This window comes from Lepidochelys olivacea (genome assembly GCF_965140295.1).
Source record: "Lepidochelys olivacea isolate rLepOli2 genome assembly, chromosome: 6".
Lineage (NCBI taxonomy): Eukaryota > Metazoa > Chordata > Testudines > Cheloniidae > Lepidochelys > Lepidochelys olivacea.
In genome coordinates this window covers 61,572,888-61,591,876 of record NC_140416.1, presented here as the reverse complement: position 1 = coordinate 61,591,876, position 18,989 = coordinate 61,572,888, and the positions used below count along the sequence as shown (strand labels likewise).

Here is an 18,989-nt window from a genome sequence, read left to right as displayed (position 1 = left end):
TGGTCCCTCTGGAAGCGATATAGGGGATGGAGCTGTTTCTGTTGACTGTGAACCGCTCTCCGCTGGTGCACTATGTTGGGATTCAGGCTCCGGCTGAGCCTCTTGGGTCGGGTTATCGGCTGCTGCCAGTTCAGGGTCAGTGGGGCCCTCTGGTGTTGAGGTTGCAAGTACTGGATTCAGTGCCGACACTGGGTCTGGTGTTGGTTGTTCGGCTGGTTCCGGTTCTGGGACTGGTTCCGTCTGGGTCTCTGGGACTGGATCCACTACTGCTGTTGCAGACATTGGCCTGGGGTCCGGGTCCATCACCTCTGACCGGGTCCTGATAGAAGTTTCTGGAACAGAGCTAGGCCTCACGGCTTGTTTAGCCTGGCTGCGGGTGACCGTTCCCACCCTCTTGGCCTGCTTCACATGATTGGCCAAGTCTTCCCCCAACAGCATGGGGATGGGATAATCATCATAGACTGCAAAAGTCCACATTCCTGACCAGCCCTTGTACTGGACAGGCAACTTGGCTGTAGGCAAATTGAAAGAGTTGGACTTGAAGGGTTGAATCGTCACTTGGATCTCTGGGTCAATTAAATTGGGGTCCACTAAGGAAGCATGGATAGCTGACACTTGTGCTCCGGTGTCCCTCCACGCGGTGACCTTCTTCCCACCCACACTCACAGTTTCCCTCCACTCCAAGGGTATCTGGGAGGTATCTGGGCCTGTGGACCTCTGGTGTGATTCCGGTGCAATGAACTGTAATCTGTTGGGGTTCTTGGGGCAGTTGGCCTTTACATGCCCCAGCTCGTTACATTTAAAACATCGTCCAGCTGATGGGTCACTGGGGCGAGGTGGGTTGCTGGAGAATGGGGTGGTGGGACGATAAGGGGTCTGGAGGGTTCTTTGGGAGGTAGGTGGGGCTTTGGGCGGCCCCCGGTAATAGGGTGGGGTCTGGGGTTGTCCCTTCTGGTCTCCGCTCCAACTGCGACCAGTTTTCTTCTCTGCCACCTCCACCCATCTGGCTCCAATCTCTCCTGCCTCGATTACAGTTTTGGGCTTCCCGTCTAGGATGTATCTTTCTATTTCCTCAGGAACACCCTCTAAGAATTGTTCCATTTGCATTAGGAAGGGCAAATTTACTGGAGATTCAACACTTGCTCCTGATATCCAGGCATCCCAATGTTTCACAATGTGGTAGGCATGTCGGGTAAATGACATGTCTGGTTTCCACCTTAGGGCTCTGAACCTCCGACGAGACTGCTCGGGTGTTATCCCCATTCTGACTCTCGCCTTGGATTTAAACAGTTCATACTTGTTCATGTGTTCTATAGGCATTTCAGCTGCCACCTCAGCTAAGGGTCCACTGAGCTGCGGCCTCAGCTCTACCATGTATTGATCAGTAGAGATGTTGTACCCAAGGCAGGCCCTTTCGAAGTTTTCTAAGAAGGCCTCAGTATCATCACCTGCCTTGCAGGTGGGGAACTTTCTGGGATGGGAAGTGGTACTTGGAGAAGGATTGCTAGGGTTTGTTGATATATTCTGCTGGGCCTTTATCCTCTCCCCCTCCTCTCTTTTTTCTTCTCCTCCTCCACATGCTTCCTTGCCTCCATTTCCCTCTTGTGGGCAGCCTCCCGTACCTCCTTCTCCAGCCGCATGAGTTCTATCTGTCTTTCATGTTCCCTTTGTTTTTCCTCAGCCTGAAATTTGGCTAATTCCAGCTGTAGTCGAGCTGCGGATTTGGCCATTCTAACCTCTCTGTTTTTAACTAACTTTACACCCGAGGTTTAGAAATAAACAAACAAAACTTGGCTGTAAAATTTTGCTGTGCTGGAATAGAATACCTATTCTCTGATAGTGATTGTCAGCCTACAGAAAAAGACAATTCCCTTGTCTCTGGTCTGGGCCCAAATTAAAGCAAAAAACCTCCAACTACTTGGAAACCTGCTTACCCAGTCCAAAGAAAAAGCAAATGGGTAGAACACACACCCCCTATTTACTTTTAGGAAGAAAAGAAAAAAAACTCTGGGTTGGAAGACTGAATTTCCCTGCAGGAGTTAAGTACCCTGCCTCCAGGCAAAGAAACCTGCAATTCACAAGATAATCCCCTTTTGTCTCTGCTTGGCCACAAAGCAGAGAAAAAACAAGCTGCTTTCAGTTTCAGCTGCCTTCTGGACTTCCTTTCCAAAGGAAAAAAAAATTTCCTTTTTAAAATCCGTATTTCTAGTTCAAAAAATCTCAACTGGATCTCAAAGTGATTTCAGGTTAATCCCACCACTACGCCAAGGTTCCTCCCCCACTCTGAACTCTAGGGTACAGATGTGGGGACCTGCATGAAAAACCTCCTAAGCTTATCTTTACCAGCTTAGGTCAAAACTTCCCCAAGGTACAAAATATTCCACTCGTCGTCCTTGGATTGGCCGCTACCACCACCAAACTAATACTGGTTACTGGGGAAGAGCTGTTTGGACGCGTCTTTCCCCCCAAAATACTTCCCAAAACCTTGCACCCCACTTCCTGGACAAGGTTTGGTAAGAAGCCTCACCAATTTGCCTAGGTGACTACAGACCCAGACCCTTGGATCTTAAGAACAATGAACAACCCTCCCAACACTTGCACCCTCCCTTTCCTGGGAAATGTTGGATAAAAAGCCTCACCAATTTGCATAGGTGATCACAGACCCAAACCCTTGGATCTGAGAACAATGAAAAAGCATTCAGTTTCTTACAAGACGACTTTTAATAAAAAAATAGAAGTAAACAGAAATAAAGAAATCCCTCCTGTAAAATCAGGATGGTAGATCTCTTACAGGGTAATTAGATTCAAAAACCATAGAGAACCCCTCTAGGCAAAACCTTAAGTTACAAAAAAGATACACAGACAGAAGTAGTTATTCTATTCAGCACAATTCTTTTCTCAGCCATTTAAAGAAATCATAATCTAACACATACCTAGCTAGATTACTTACTAAAAGTTCTAAGACTCCATTCCTGGTCTATCCCCGGCAGAAACCAGCATATTGACAGACACACAGACCCTTTGTTTCTCTCCCTCCTCCCAGCTTTTGAAAGTATCTTGTCTCCTCATTGGTCATTTTGGTCAGGTGCCAGCGAGGTTACCTTTAGCTTCTTAACCCTTTACAGGTGAGAGGAGCTTTCCCCTGGCCAGGAGGAATTTCAAAGGGGTTTACCCTTCCCTTTATATTTATGACAGAAGGGACCTCAGGAGGTCATCTAGTCCAACATCCTGCTCAAAGCAGGACCAATTCCCAACTAAATCATCCCAGCCAGGGCTTTGTGAAGCCTGACCTTAAAAACTTCAAAGGAAGGAGATTCCACCACCTCCCTAGGTAACATATTCCAGTGCTTCACCACCCTCCTAGTGAAAAAGTTTTTTCCTAATATCCAACCTAAACCTCCTTCACTGCAACTTGAGACCATTACTCCCCATTATGTCATCTGCTACCACGGAGAACAGTCTAGATCCTCTTTGGAACCCCCTTTCAGGTAGTTGAAAGCAGCTACCAAATCCCCCCTCATTCTTCTCTTCTGCAGACTAAACAACCCCAGTTCCCTCAGCCTCTCCTCATAAGTCAGGTGTTCCAGTCCCCTAATCATTTTTGTTGCCCTCTGCTGGACTCTTTACAAGAAGGATGTGGAAAAATTGGAGTGTGGGGCCCAAAACTGGACACAGTACTCCAGATGAGGCCTCACCAATGTCGAATAGAGGGGAACAATCACGTCCCTCAATCTGCTGGCAATGCCCCTATTTATACAGCCCAAATTGCCATTGGCATTCTTGACAACAAGGGCACACTGTTAACTCATATCCAGCTTCTTGTCCACTGTAACTCCTAGGTCCTTTTCTGCAGAACTGCTGCCTAGCCATTTGGTCCCTAGTCTGTAGCGGTGCCTGGGATTCTTCCGTCCCAAGTGCAGGACTCTGCACTTGTCCTTGTTGAACCTCATCAGATTTCTTTTGGCCCAATCCTCTAATGTGTCTAGGTCCCTCTGTATCCTATCCCTACCCTCCAGCGTATCTACCTCTCCTCCCAGTTTTGTGTCATCTGCAAAACTTGTGAGGGTGCAATCCAGGCCATCCTCCATATCATTAATGAAGATATTGAAAAAACCGACCCTTGGGGCACTCCACTCAATACCAGCTGCCAGCTAGACATGGAGCCATTGATCACTACCCACTGAGCCCGACAATCTAGCCAGCTTTCTATCCACCTTATAGTCCAGGTTACATGTTACTGCTGTCTCTGCAAACTCAGCTGGGACTCAGAGTCAAAGCTGCATTCATTCTCTGGCTTCTCCCCACCCCCCACCCCCACCAGTGCTAAAGTTTCTGCAAGCTAAGTTATGCGCTCAGTGACACCTGTGTAAACCACTGACTTTCCACAAGTATAATGGATTGGAATTTAATGAACAATTCTGTTGAGAATGCCCAAGAAAAAGGATCCATCTCTCTCTCTCTCGGCATGATGGCTCTTTGCCGGACTAGACAGAAAAAGGCTGGGACTTTCAAGGGAGCCTGAGAATTTCTCCTTAGTCATTGATGTGTGTTGATAGGACTGAATTTCTACAGCAAACAGATCTGCAGCTTAAGGAACAGAGTCACTTTTCAGAGGAGCGCCATATAAGTATACATTGGAACTGGTCAAATCTTTCAATCCAATTTTTGCTAAAAGATTAACTTTCACCTAAGATGTTTTGCATAAACAATTCAATTTAGTTTGATTTCCAAAGAATTTTTTTTTAAATCCACGTTCACATTTCATTGAAAAATAAAGGTGGGTGAGAGAATCTCTTTTTGATTGGACTAACTTTTGTTGCTGAAAGAGGCAAGCTTTTGAGCTACACAGAGCTCTTCTTTAGGTCTCTTTCACCAACAGAAGTTGTTCCAATAAAATATATTACCTCACCCACCTTGTCTCTCTAATATCCTGGGACGAACACAGCTACAACACTGCAAGCATTAACAAGTTTTTAATTTTATTGCAGGGTCACACCACCTCTTAAGGTTGCCCAACATTTCCCATTACAAGATCCTGTTTTCAGTTACTTATAAACTTTGTCAAACAAAGTTTACCATGCCAGGTGTCTGCCTGAGCTTGAATTTATTTAATTTAAATTTCAGCCAGAACAGTTCAGCTGTTTCCAAGAACAAGGCTAGTGAAAAAAATGTGTTTTGCACAAGCAACCTGAATTCTGCCATTTCTTAACTATAGAACTTGACTTTCATATTTTTAAACAGTATTTTGGTATGTAATGCATATACCCACATGTACAAAGAGACTAACAAATTACATTTTGTACTACTGTCAAAGCTAAACTTGGTTGAATATTTAGATTAATATGGCCCCTTTACTGAGTGATAGTACATTGAGTTGTTCAGTGGGTCAGGGGTCAGTTTACCCCTTGAAAAGAAATCTATGACAAACTCAGGGTATTTTCTAGCCTTTTTTTAAAAGGTTACAAATCATACCCAAGGCTTGTTTATCTTGAACAGAAAAGGCTAAGAGTGCATAGACAATTTCACTTGCAAAAATCCACTTAAGTCACGATGGAACTGAGCTCTGTTGCCAAGAGACCATTCCCATCTCCCCCCTTCTTTGTCTCAGTCACTATCTGTTCCTCTCTCCCTTTGTCCTGTACTTTTTCCACATGGGTCACCCTTTTCCCCAAATTACTAGCCATAAGATAGTTGTGTTGCACTGATTTTTCCCCCCCAACTGCTTCTCAATCTGCCTTGTTACCTTGATTAGCCCGAGAGTGTTTTAAAGAGACTTGGTTGAGCAGCTCAATTCAATGAAGAGATATTGGAGGAGGAAGAGAGTGTAAAGATGCTGTCCTGTGTTTTTTTCTCCCCCAGCCAGCCCAATGGGCTGGGACCCTACATGATTCAGAAGGCCCAAATGAGGAAGCATTCCAGATAAGTGGGTGGTAGCAGCAAGTCAGCATCCATTTACATTCTGAATGAAAGTGTCCACAAGGTTGCCAGACAAGTAAAAAACAGTCCATGCTTTGTAAGATCAGTTACCAGACATCCTACTGCTACAAAGTAGTTTTACCATCTCCCCAGTCACTACAGGACAGAAGAGATTTGCTCCCCCCTGCAGCTGCCACAAGCTGTTAAGCAGTGTGCAACACAGGGACTTCCCATACTTGGTTAGCTTTCATAACCAGGAAACAATTTAGAGGCAGTGGACACTCAGGCTGGGCTTCTGTAACTTAAGGTGGAAATCCAAATTTGGACTTGTCCCTGATGGAATCAAGAAGAGAACGGTGAACGTGTACATCAGAAGAGAATCACCACATTTCAGCTTATTAACCCCCTTCCATTGTGTGGGACTATCCACCTGAGTCTAAATGTTATTAAAAGCCAGGTCTACACCCAAAACATAGGTCTACCCAGCAGCGCTGCTCAGGAGAAGGAAGAATTCACACCCCTAAGAGACTAAATTAATCCAACCTAAGCCCCAGCTAGTGTAGACCCTGCTACGTTGATGGAAGAATTCTTCCTCCTCATGGGATAAATTTACTAGAGTGATGGAAAAACCCCTTCCATTGCTGTAGCAAATGTCTATACGATGGTGCTACAGCACCGTAGTGTAGATGTCAGCTAGTACATTTAGGACTTACACTCCACAACCACTCACAGCTAGATTCCTTCTAAACCAGGGGTAGGCAAACTTTTTGGCCCAAAGGCCACATCAGGGTATGGAAATTTTATGGCGGGCCATGAATGCTCATGAAATTGGGGTTGGGGTGCGGGGCGGGGGTGAGGGCTCCGGCTGAGGATGCAGGAGGGTGCTCTGGACTGCGAACAAGGGGTTTGTAGGGCAGGAGGGGGATCAGGGCTAGGGAAGGGGGTCGGGGCATGGGAGGGGTCAGGGGTGCAGGCTCTGGGCAGCGCTTACCTCAAGCGGCTCCCGGAAGCAACAGCATGTCCTCCCTCCAGCTCCTACATGGAGGCGCAGCCAGGTGGCTCTGCGCAGTGCCCCTTCTGCAGGCACTGCCCTTGCAGCTCCCATTAGCTGCAGTTCCCGGCCTATGGGAGCTGCAGGGGTGGCGCTTGGGGCAGGGACAGTGTGTGGAGCCTCCTGGCTGCCCCTGCTCATAGGAGCTGGAGTGGGAACATGCTGCTGCTTCTGGGAGCCATGCGGAGCAGGGCAAGCCCCGGACCCCACTCCCTGGCAGGAGCTTTAGGACTAAATTAAAAATGTCTGAAGGGCCGGATGCAGCCCCTGGGCTGTAGTTTGCCCACCCCTGTTCTGAACAGATAGGTGAATTAATGTCAATATACTCAGGGGGTTACTACCAGCATACTAAGCTTCTGTTTCGAGAGTTCCATTTATTTAAAAGTAATCTAAAACTATCCTCCCTTGGGTTTGCCCGAGGAGTAAGTTCTCCTCTTATTCCTCTGCCTCTTTGAGGATAGCTGCACAACCAGTAGATATCAGTTTGTAATATAGGAGACTTCTGGAGGTAGCACTCTTGGGGGAACAACCCTCAAGAGGGGGAGTGACAGTCTGTGTCAAGAATGCAGATTTGCCAAGCTGCCACCCTCCCCATATCCAAGTCCTCCTTTAAGCCTCACTTCTTCCATGAAGCCAATGCAAAGGGAGCCAGGTCAAAACATTTAAAGAGTAAAAACACCTCCAAGGGACTCCTGGCTTCCCCAGCATGCCGCGTCTTCCCCATTCTGATCTACTGGATTGGAAGCTGTTTGCCCAAAGAATGTAGTTTTGTGCATCTTGTACAAGGCTGAGCACTTTTCATTGTTTACACTTAGTAGAGCTGGAAATCTTAGTGATCTCATCACAGGATAAGCCTCTTCTGGCATTACCCAGGGTTACATTTCACTAACATCATAGGACCTTTCCCAACTTGGAGGAATCTCAAATACTGTCTCCAGCTTTTGCTAAAGGAAACAAAACAGCTCTTGAATATTATACTCAAGGGTAATGTAGTTTATAAAAGTGAAACAGGAATTTAAATGGTTAAACACTATTCATAGCGATATGGCTCTGACATCTCATCCAGAACATATTTACCCTTGCTTTGCATTATTCTGCTGAACCTCAATTATAAATCAAGCCTAGTTTCCAGTTTCCTTTACCCAGATGAGTAAAAGAATGACCTAACACCTATTTAACAACATCCAGGAGAAACCCTGTCAGCTTACATTTTCATCTTCACTTGAAAGCCCTATCCCTTCTAGCTTCCCTCACCACTCTTATTTAATTCACTCATTTTTGTTGCCAGTTCTAAGCAGACAGATTGAGAGATTGTATGGAGATCAAGAGTGACAAAGCCTGCATGTGTTTGCTTTCCACACCCTCTGTCTCCTGACTGGTCTGCTTTCTAAAGCCTCCTTAATGACCAGGAAAGGCACTGCTCATTGCTGGCGTTTGCATAAGCTGGTGCATTGAGCTCTTGAGACCTTGACATTCCATGGGAGGAAGAAGGAAGTTTCATTTTGTTTCATTTGCATGTTTTGTTTTGAACCTGTGCCACAGTTTCCCTTCACCTTGAAAGGGCCATCCTGCATTCTTCAAGCAGGGAAGAAATCCAATCATGTCAGCTCTAAGGGTGCATTTCATTGCCTTTCAGAACACTTCACACAGTGTGGGACAGTAGTGAGCCCACAATGGTAGGGACAGCATGAAGCTTCTAGGATAATCAAGGTAACTCACCAGAGTAGGAAGCAGCTGGGGTAAATCAGTTTAGACAAGTTCCTCATGACAAAGTGCTAGTGATTTGGAGTTAAGGGGTTTCCCATGTGACAAGTACAGGGCTCATGCAGGAGTGAGGAACAGATAGGGAGAGATCAAAGAAGAGACCCAGGGATACTAGATATCCCACTCACACCCAGACAAAATGGTCTGGAGACCTTCTGCAGAGACGGTACTGGGGAACCCTCTACCACTTGCCCAGGTAGAGGTGAAAGTATAGATCCTACCACCAGCCCAATTCATAAGAGGCCTCCTATTACACCACTCAATACCTTCATCATTAAAGACCTTCCCTTCTTCATTTAGAAAATGAATTAGTGGAGTGCCCTTCCCTGTACTTGGAAGAGGACTAGTGGGGACCCATTGCTAGCACACCTGTGTAACCAATAAAGGTACCAGTATAACTTATCACACGGGTGGCAGAAAACAGAATGTCTATCTCCCTCTTCAACTGCTGGAGAATGAAGGAGGAAGGGTCACAAATCCACAGACATCTAGACCAGTGGTTTTCAAACTTTTTGTATTGGTGACTCCTTTCACACAGCAAGCCTGAGAATGTGACCCTCCCACCTTATACATTAAAAGTGGGGGAGGGTAATATTAATGGGGGCTCAGGGCTGTCAGTCCCACAGAGCTGACAGCTCATGACCCCCATGTAACCACCTTGGAGGGGTCATGTCCCCCAGTTTGAGAACCTCTGATCTAGGCCAACCCAATAATAATACAGGGGCATAGGCACTTTGTATAGTGCTGTGGGTGGGAGGAGGAAGAGGGTCACGCTCTTCCACCGCACAAATACTTGATAAGGCTACAGTATAAGCAGGTCTTCATAAAAGCTCAGAAATCTGTACGACAAGACTAGCCCTGAGCAATCTGGGGAGACTGGTTCTTTATCGTACAAGGTCACGTGACTGAGCTGATGCTCTCAAGTATCTGAAAGTTCTCTGTGATTAGTCAGTTCTTCCACAAAATTTCTAAAGTTGACTTAATCCTAGTCCTCCACTAGCACGGTGATAGGTATGGCATAAGAATCTGAGTAAACTAGGAGTTCGACCCTGCACTGAAGGAACCCTGTCATTCAGGGAAGGACACAATGTTCTCTTCAAGCTCCCCTCTGAGAAGTTTACAGCTCAGAAGTTGCCTTACTCTGGATTGTATCCACTGGACTATACGGATTTTAAACCCATGCAATGCGTTGCAGACAAACAAAGGTGGATCTTAAAATGTCAGAAGTTCATGCCTATAAAAGCTAAAGCAACCCTTGCTGCAGACTATGCTTTTCCTAGGGATTCCTTTATCAAAAAACCAATAAGCTGTCAAGCATTAGTCTGGCTAGGCTGAGTAGAAGGTACCTCTTGGCCTACCAAAGGCATTGACATTTGGTTTTGTTTTTCCTTTTCATTATGAAGTTTTCCCAAATATACCATGCAAGCCAACAAGAGCATCATTGCTTAGTTCATGAACTCATCTCCGTGGCTGGCTGGCTCTTGAGTGAACTCTGCAGGTAGAAGAGGGTTTGTCTTTGCTTCCAGCCTTACATTTCCAGGATTCTGACATTTCCAAATGGTATATGTGTTAGTGTCAATTTTGGCAAGTTATTTTGGTTGGAAAAAATTGGTGAAACGTTTCAGCTGATCTGAATCTAATTTTTTTTTTTTTGCCAAACAAATTTTTTCAGCCGAAAAAACTTTACCCAGCTCTACTCAGAACAATCAGCAGGGCCAAACCCCAGCTGCTCCTCAAGTTCTGCTGCATCCGAGCTCAGTGCTCTGGCCTGCTCAGGAGCAGGTGTTCCGAGTAGAACGGTGCGAAGTTTTACAGCTAAAACTTATTTCACATGCACACAGAAAGATTCAGGTCAACTGAAACATTTCACAAATTGGTGTCTATTTCAGCAAGTTATTTTGGTCCAAACAAACTCATACCTTTTGGAAATGTCAGAATCTTCGAATCATAGAAACATAGGGCTGGACGTGGAATAGCTGCAACAGCAGAGAGACACCCACCCAAGATTAGCCAGTAGCCTGGCTATTAGGGCACTCACCTTGGATGCGGGAGACCAGGGTTCTAGAGTCCACAAGCAGAGATTCAAACCAGGGCCTCCCACATCCCAGGTGAGCGCCCTAACCACTTGACTATTAGGTACACTGGGGCACCACAGCTGGTGGGTTTATGACTAGTCCCTCATTTCTTTTGTTTTTAAAATAAAAGTGCCTGAAACTAAGCTTTTCCACCTTCGATTAATCAAACATTCCTATTTCAGTTCCACCCGAACTGGAGTTTTTCTTTGATTTTTCAGAACTGTCAGGAAACAAAAACAAAATGTTATTGGCACAACTCTAGTTCCAAGTACTCCAATATCTCCCCCATGGAGCTCTCTGAGCTCTCCTAGGAGGAGTTTTGCTAACTAGGTCCAACTGCTATCCCAATGTGGATGACTGATCCAAGGAGGCCCTATTTTTCTGAGGATCCCTAGGATCCAGGGAAGACTGTCACATTGGGGTCTGGTAGGATCCCTTCGTTGTGCAACCTCCTTTAAGCCACCCTAAGTTTATGACCAGAAGGGACCATTATATTCATCCAGTCTAACCTCCTGATTAACCAAGGACAGGCCACTAAAACTGGAAGAAATGCCTTAACCTGTAGAAGCATTTCTGCCTGTTCTGGACATGGCCCCTTTACAAGAGAACAGGCCCTTTCAGATTGGGATTTTGAATGAAGGGCACATAGGGATTTCTCTTGCACTACTATGAAAACACATTTGTTCTATAAGACCTAAAGTAACTGATCCAGAACACAGACATCTCCCTTCCCCACCCTCAAAACTCACTCATGAGTCTTATAACTTAGCTAGTGATGCTATAGAATTGTGTACAAGCCTTTGCTTAATGACATGGAGAAAAGGGAGAAGTTGGTTGCATGCCTGCATAAGCAGGCAGGAACAGAGGTATGGTTAGAGAGGTTGGGGTACTTATATTGGGTCTGTGGCATGTTGGGCTAGAGGGAATCGGATTTTTCCCTAAACTGCCAGCTCCAGCTCCAAATGGTTCTGTGGTCATGTGGCTAGGTACAGCATATCCTTGCCACGGTGCTCCGCAGAGGCAACATAGAGAAGTGATACATGATTCTAACAGGCAGGGTTAGCCTTCAATTTACAGTCTCCTCCTCTACCTACTCACTCATTCCCTCCTTCCCCAAAGCGGTTCTATAAAGGGATGAAAGGGGAAGAAAGAGCACAAGTTTTCTCCCCATTGCTTCTTCCGCCCAGTGGAAATTAGAGTGGTATCAACTGCCTCAAACTCTAGCCCTGCAGTCAGCAGAGGAGACTAGGACAGAGTTGCAAGTTTCCAAGGGTTCTATGATAATCCATGCTCTAAACAGTAACTTGATTTACCTGTATTTAAGGCTAGACCCACAAGGAATCTGAACATACATTATTAATATATCATATTATACAGGGCTTCAGATTCAACACATTTACAGGTTTACAGAAACATGCCTTTGCCTAAAATAAGAAGCAGGCTGACCAGTATTATTCTGCGTTGTTTTATCTGAGAAAAGCCAAATATTTTCCATGCACTTTTCCCCTGCCTCAAGGTGAGCCACATAATATCTTGCTAAGAAATGTCCTACATGTGCAATATATGCTGGTGAATGTACATGGAGAGAGAAGAAATGTATTCTTGAAATTTATATTGATGTGACTAAAAATGTAATAAGTCCCTCTTTCTCCAAAGCCTCCTCAAATAAAGGTCAACAATCTAAAGGCAAATGTCTAACATTTTAAGTGGTTTTAGAGACTCTTTTGACAGCCTTCCATGAAAAAAGCTTTTTGGACTTCTTAACCTCCCTGAGGCAGGTATTTTCCTGGGAATTAAAGCATCAAAGGTTTCTCCCCACACTAAAAAAATCAGAATGCTGCTTCAGCTATCATAGCAGGAGCTTTTTCCAAGAAAGGGGCCTTCATCCCCACCACACGCCATTTTCTTGAAGCAAGGAGAAACTGAAGATGACACTGAACTGGGGGGTGTATGGTGGGGATGGGGCCAGGAATCAATGATTTCCCATTAACACCTACTGCTCTCCAAACCCCATCCCATCAGCATCTATTATCCTGTTCAAGATTTTTCAAACTGGTTTTACAAACCAAGGAATGTGTATAACAATTTAGGAGTAGAGGTGACATTTCTAGTCTTTAGCTCAGAGGATGCAGCATGGAGAAGGGAGCTATAGGGGGAGGAAGGAGTGGCAGAGAATTCTTCCGTTTAATGATTTCCACAAAAGAATTCATGCAGCAGCAAAGGGCTTAAGGGTGCCATTTTCACAAGCATTCAGCCTCCTTCCACTGCATTCAATGGGAGTTTTGTCTGGCAGACACTTTTGAAAAATCTCACCTTAAGTGACTTGCCACAAGTATCACATCATTGCTTGTGGCTCCTAGTCCTGTGCTCTCACCACTAGACTGCATTTTTTTCTGGGTGAGCTTAATAAATAAAAAAGTGTTAATAATAAAAGAAAAAGCAAACAAATGAAGGTTAGTCTGAATCTGTTGCCCCTCCAAGGGACTCTAAAAACCTGGACCGCCTCATAAAAGCGGAGTTCTATCCCATGAGGACAGTGTACTGGATTTGATGCCACCACATTCCACATGCTTTTGGAGTAAGTGCAAGACAGTCTCTCTAGGGCTTTGTTTTAAAACAGAAGTTATATCGGGTCTCAAGAGGTCTGGCTGGGGAAACTTAATCAAACACACACTTTACTGAAACACAGAACTCCACTCACCTTTCCGCCCTGAGTTACCCTGGCTCGATGGCTTATCAGTTACTGAACCTTAAAGGGGAAAAAAACAAAAACAAAAAAAATAAAGACATGGTTTGTTTAGAGGCAGCATCACCAAATAGCACATACACACAAATATACTTCAATAGCCTAATCCCCAGGGGTTGTTTTTACCTTCCAGCAACTCCATCTAGGGTTTTAAGACTCCACTGTAGGAGTCCAGGCAAATACGTAAGGCAGCACAAGGAACAGTTTTATGCATTAAGGCTATCAAATCAGGGTTGCATTAAACAAGAGATTCTTGTGCGTTGTCTACACTACACAGTTTTGTCGACAAAAAACAGCAGAAGCGTACACACGACAATGTTCCTTCTGCTGACAAAACTCTCCTGCTTTGCCAGCAAAATAAAACCACCTCGACAAGAGGCATAGAGCTTTTTGCAGCGAAGTTAATATTGACAAAGTGTTAGTGTAGGCACTGCGCTTGGTTAGGTCACTGTAAACAGCCTCCAGGAGATGTCCCGCACACTGTTCCCTCTAAGCTGTGTGCGTGCAAACAGATCCTAAACCCCATGCACACAGCGAAAGACCGTGCACACAAAAATTTGCACAGAAGAAATTTTTTGTGCATATGACCTGTCAGAAGTTAGAGGGAACACTGGTCCCACAATGCCCATCATGAGCCCTCTGGTCGGCAGTTTCAACTCCACTGCCCTGCACCCAGATACATAGGCATCTGTCCCTTCCACTGCCCTTTAAAGGCCTGGAAATTTTTGAAATTCCACTTCCTGTTTGCTCGGTGTGGACAGTTTACATCCCATCTTCCCAGCAGACCATAGTGGTTCCATGGGGCAAATGTTCTCCCGATTGGAGTAGATCTCCCGCTGAGTTGTTGTATCTACTGGCCCGGAGGGAGCGGGGGGGGGGAGGAGGCTGTGCAGTCCTAGCTCCACTCCAGCCATTGAAACTTTGATCCCTACGGTCAGATTTCTCCTGGCATGTGGATAAGGGCTATGAACAGAACATACAGCAGTGCCATGCAAAGATAAAAGGAGTTGAGGCAAGCTTACTAGAAGGCAAGGGAGGTAAGCCATAGCTCTGGTGCTGAAAATCTGCTGCTTCTATAAGAAGCTGGATGCCATTCTTGGTGGTGACCCCACCTCTACAGCCAAGAGCCCCATGTATACTTTGGTGGGGCTGGTGGTGGCAGAAAGCAGACTCAACCCCGAGAATGAAGTTGCAGACTAGGAGGTTGAGTTGAAGGACAACATGGAGCACACTGCAGGGTCGTCCAGGGGCATGGCCAGTCAGGACCTCTTTTCCACTTTTGGAAGGGCATAATGAGTGGGGTCCTGCAGAAATCAGTTCTAGGTCTGGTTCCGTTCAGTTCTAGGTCTGGTTCCGTTCAGTATCTTCATCAGTGATTTAGATAACGGCATACAGAGTACACTTATAAAGTTTGTGGACAATACCAAACAGAGGCGCTGCAAGTGCTTTGGAGAATAGGATTATAATTCAAAATTATCTGGAACTGGAAAAATGGTCTGAAGTAAATAAGATGAAATTCAATAAGGATAAATGCAAAGTACTTCACTTAGAAAGGAACAAATCAGTTGCACACATACAAAATGGGAAATGGTGGCCTCAGAAGGAGCACAATGGAAAGGGATCGGGGGTCATAGTGGACCACAAGTCAAATATGAGTCAACACTGTAGAAAAAAAGCAAACATGATTCTGGGAAGTATTAGCAGGAATGTTGTAAGCAAGAGACGAGAAGTAATTCTTCTGCTCTACTCCATGCTGATTAGGCCTCAACTGGAGTACTGTGTCCAGTTCTGGGCACCACATTTCAGGAAGGATGTAGATAAATTGGAGAAAGTCCAGAGAAGAAGAACAACAACGATTAAAGGTCTAGAAAACATGACCTATGAGGGAAGATTGAAAAAAAATTGCGTTTGTTTATTCTGGAAAACAGGAGACGGGGGACACAGATTTCAAGTACATAAAAGGTTGCTACAAGGAGGAGGGAGAAAAATTCTTGTTCTTAACCTCTGAGGATAGGACAAGAAGCAATTGGCTTAAATTGCAGCAAGGGAGGTTTAGCTTGGACACTAGAAAAAACTTCCTAGCTGTCAGAGTAGTTAAGCACTGGAATGAATTGTCTAGAGAGGTTGTGGAATTTCCATCACTGGAGATTTTTAAGAGCAGGTTAGACAAACACCCTGTCAGGGATGGTCTAGATAATACTTAGTCCTGCCAAGAGTGCAGGGGACTGGACCTCTCAAGGTCCCTTCCAGTCCTATGATTCCACTCCAGGGGTGGGGTCTAGCCAGTCCCAGCAGTCCATCTGTGGCACGCATGATGCAGGAGAGGAGAGCCCTGGTAAGGGATCTTTTTGAGTTGATGCTTCTCGGTTACATGAGATAGAGCTGTCCTTTGCTTTGAATATTCTAGAAGTGGGTGAAGGGATAGACATGTACAAGACTAGCTGTGTCTGAGTGTGCTCCACATTCCCTTGTGCAGCTAAGCAGTGTGGCAGAGCAGTGTTTTAAACACACACCAAGATTTCAGAGGAATCCTTCAGAGAGAACTCTAGGTAACTTTCCTGGAGGTACTCTGCAATCCTCTGCCACAGTTTCCTTGGCAGAGCTGCTTTGTTCCTTCCCCCATTGTAGGAAACTCCCGCGCCACTCAGCAATCACTTGTGCAGGGACCAAAGCAGCGTATAGGCAAGTAGCATAAGGACTGGGGCTTAAGCCGCACACGTGCGGGAAATGCACTCTTGCATCTTTGCTTACCCTTAGGAGTGAGATATCGGCTTCAGTGACCCTTGCCCGTGAAAAATGATAGCAGAATTTACAATATTGTCCCCACTTGCCTGCACTTATCCCCTTAAATAAAGAACAAACCAACCACCTAGACCCTTTGTCCCACCTTGACTGCCCAACTCCCACCCAGGCCGAACTCGCCATGTTTAGGGTTTTTGTTGAGATGTGTGCTTGCCAAGGGACAGTGAGAAAGTGATTTGTATGTTAAGAGGTATATTTTAAACTATATGATTCAATGCTTGGTGTGAACTAAAGCAATCATGCTTCTGTGTATTGTTTCTTGTGCTTCTGCAGATATGGCCTTCAGGGGAACTCCATGCACACCAGTGGAGGGCATCCACCAGATAAGGACGCAACCAAGATGGAGCGAGGACGACACATTCCAAGAGGTGCTCCAATCCTCATAGGTCAGGGGGGAGGGGAGAAAAGAGCACAGGGAGTGGAAAGACCCTGAAGGAAAAATTTAAAATAGAAAGGCAGGACAGAAAGGAGAGTGAAGAGTGCATTGTAAAGGGCCAGGAGTGGATGATAAAAGTGATGGAAGAGCAAACAGATATTGAAGTCCTTAATCACGCTCCAGGCAGAACACGAGTGCTTGCCTCTCCCCCTCCCCTCCTCACAGCTGATACAGAATTGCTTTCTGTGCCCTCCGAAAACTCCTCCCACACATTCCTTGCAACTTCCCGGACCATCTCAGTATCCTGTTCACTCCACACCTTCAGACAGCTTCCAAAATATAGCTGGAGTTACGCACAGTTCTGAGAGCCTACACTGCTCTGCCCACCAAGCCTTGTGTGTGTGTTAATTGGTATTTAATAAACACACTCTCTCTGAAAGATCACCAATCTTCATTTGTCTTCTACACAAGGTGGTTGCTGCCGATAGTAATACCTAGTTGCAGTCTGATCATTTGCGGACTACAAATCCTAGTCAGGAATCACCATAATTTTCATGCAAGGCATCAAGTTAAAGCATGGAAGAGTACTGTGTAGAGCACCAGCAATGTGTCTTTCATCATCAGAATGTTGCCTCAAAGCCTCCCTGATTCGAATAGCCCCCTGTTTTGCCCCTCTAATAGCCCTAGTATCTGGCTGCTCAAATTCAGCCGACTTCATCCTGGGAAGACTTTTCACCCTTAGCTTCACAAACATTATGGAGCATGCATCAGGCTGCTATGACCATGGGAATGTTTTCCTCAATTAGACCCAACATGCCATAAAGGCAGCATTAGCACGCTTTTAATCTGCCAATGGCACATTCCGTGGTCATTCTGTACCTGCTCAGCCTATTGTTGAATTGTTCCTTGCTGCTGTCCAGGTTTACGTTGTAAGGCTTCATAAGCCATGGAAGTAAGGGGTACACTGAGTCTCCCAGGATCACTATGATGAGCATTTCAACATCCCCCACTGGAATCTTCTGGTCTGGAAAGAAAGTCCCTGCTTGGAGCTTTCTGTGCAAGCCAGTGCTCCTTAAGATGCATGAGTCATGCACTTTCCCAGACAACCCTGCACTGATGTCTTGAAATGGTCATGGTGATCAATGAGCAGCTGCAATACCATAGAGAAGTATCCCTTTCTATTGATGTACTCCATCGCAAGATAGTCCGTGGCCAAAACTGGAATACGCATGGTATCTATTGCCCCTCCACTGTTAGGGAATCCCACTGCTGCAAAGCCATCTGCTATTTCTCACACATTGCCAAGAGTCACAGTCTTTTGTAGCAGGATGCAATTAATTAATGGCCCTGCTCACTTGCATTAACACAGCCTCAATGGTCAACTTCCTGACTCCAAACTGATTTGCAACTGACTAGTAGCAATCTGGAGTTCCCAGCTTCCACACAGTGAACGCCATGCACTTCTCCACTGACAGGGCAGCTCTCATTTGGATATCCTGGTGCTGCTGGGCTGGGGCAAGCTCTGCACAGAGTTTTCACATCTGAAAGTTCTGCGGCCACTGCTCGCCATCCCAGACCTGCATAATTATGCGATCCCACCACTCAATGCTTGTTTCCTGAGCCCAAAAGTGATGGTCCACCATGTTCAGCTGCTCTGTGAAAGCCCAAAGTAATGTGGTGTTATTTCTTTTCAAGGCACACAGCAGGTCAGGCACCTCGGATTCCTGTTCAGATTGGGAGCTCATGTTATGGGACGCATGACCGGCTGCAATGTGTTCATAACAGTGACCACAACAGTAGAAAGCAGTGCAGGATCCAACCTTTCAGACAGAGATGGCGGGCACAGAGTAAACAGGGGGCTGTTGAAAAATGCTGTCAAATGCAGTCTGAAGCCCATGAAATGCTGGGATGGAAAGAACTGCATAATGGGACATTGAGTGCACCCCCACAATGCGCTGTGAGCCATCCTGCCTTCCCACAACTCTTAGCTGCAGAAGATGGCGAGTAGCCAGTGGGATAGCTACCCACAGTACACTGCTCTCACTGTCAACACTAGAGCACCGAGTGTGGTGTGAACACACGCAAATGTAATTATACTGTTTTTTTTAATTGTTGGCTTAAACTTGCATCAACAAAACTCCATAGTGTAGTCAAGGCCTTAGTATTTGGGCCCAGTGGTTTGAAGGGACTTAACGGGACAGCAAGTCAGTAAGAAACCAAGAGTAAATCCAAGGGAGATCTGGGGCAGGATCAGTAAGT

General features: G+C 45.6%; 1 protein-coding gene across 5 annotated transcripts in view; it reads right to left on the bottom strand.

The window, feature by feature from the left end:
* The window catches only part of SMOC1 (SPARC related modular calcium binding 1), a 201,297-nt gene that overhangs the window by 101,017 nt on the left and 81,291 nt on the right, over positions 1 to 18,989 (bottom strand). For all 5 annotated transcript variants that reach the window (XM_084630120.1, XM_084630121.1, XM_084630122.1 and 2 more), the window contains exon 5: positions 13,508 to 13,555. In XM_084630120.1, the coding sequence (XP_084486246.1) occupies positions 13,508 to 13,555 (48 nt within the window). The remainder of the gene's footprint in view (positions 1 to 13,507; positions 13,556 to 18,989) is intronic.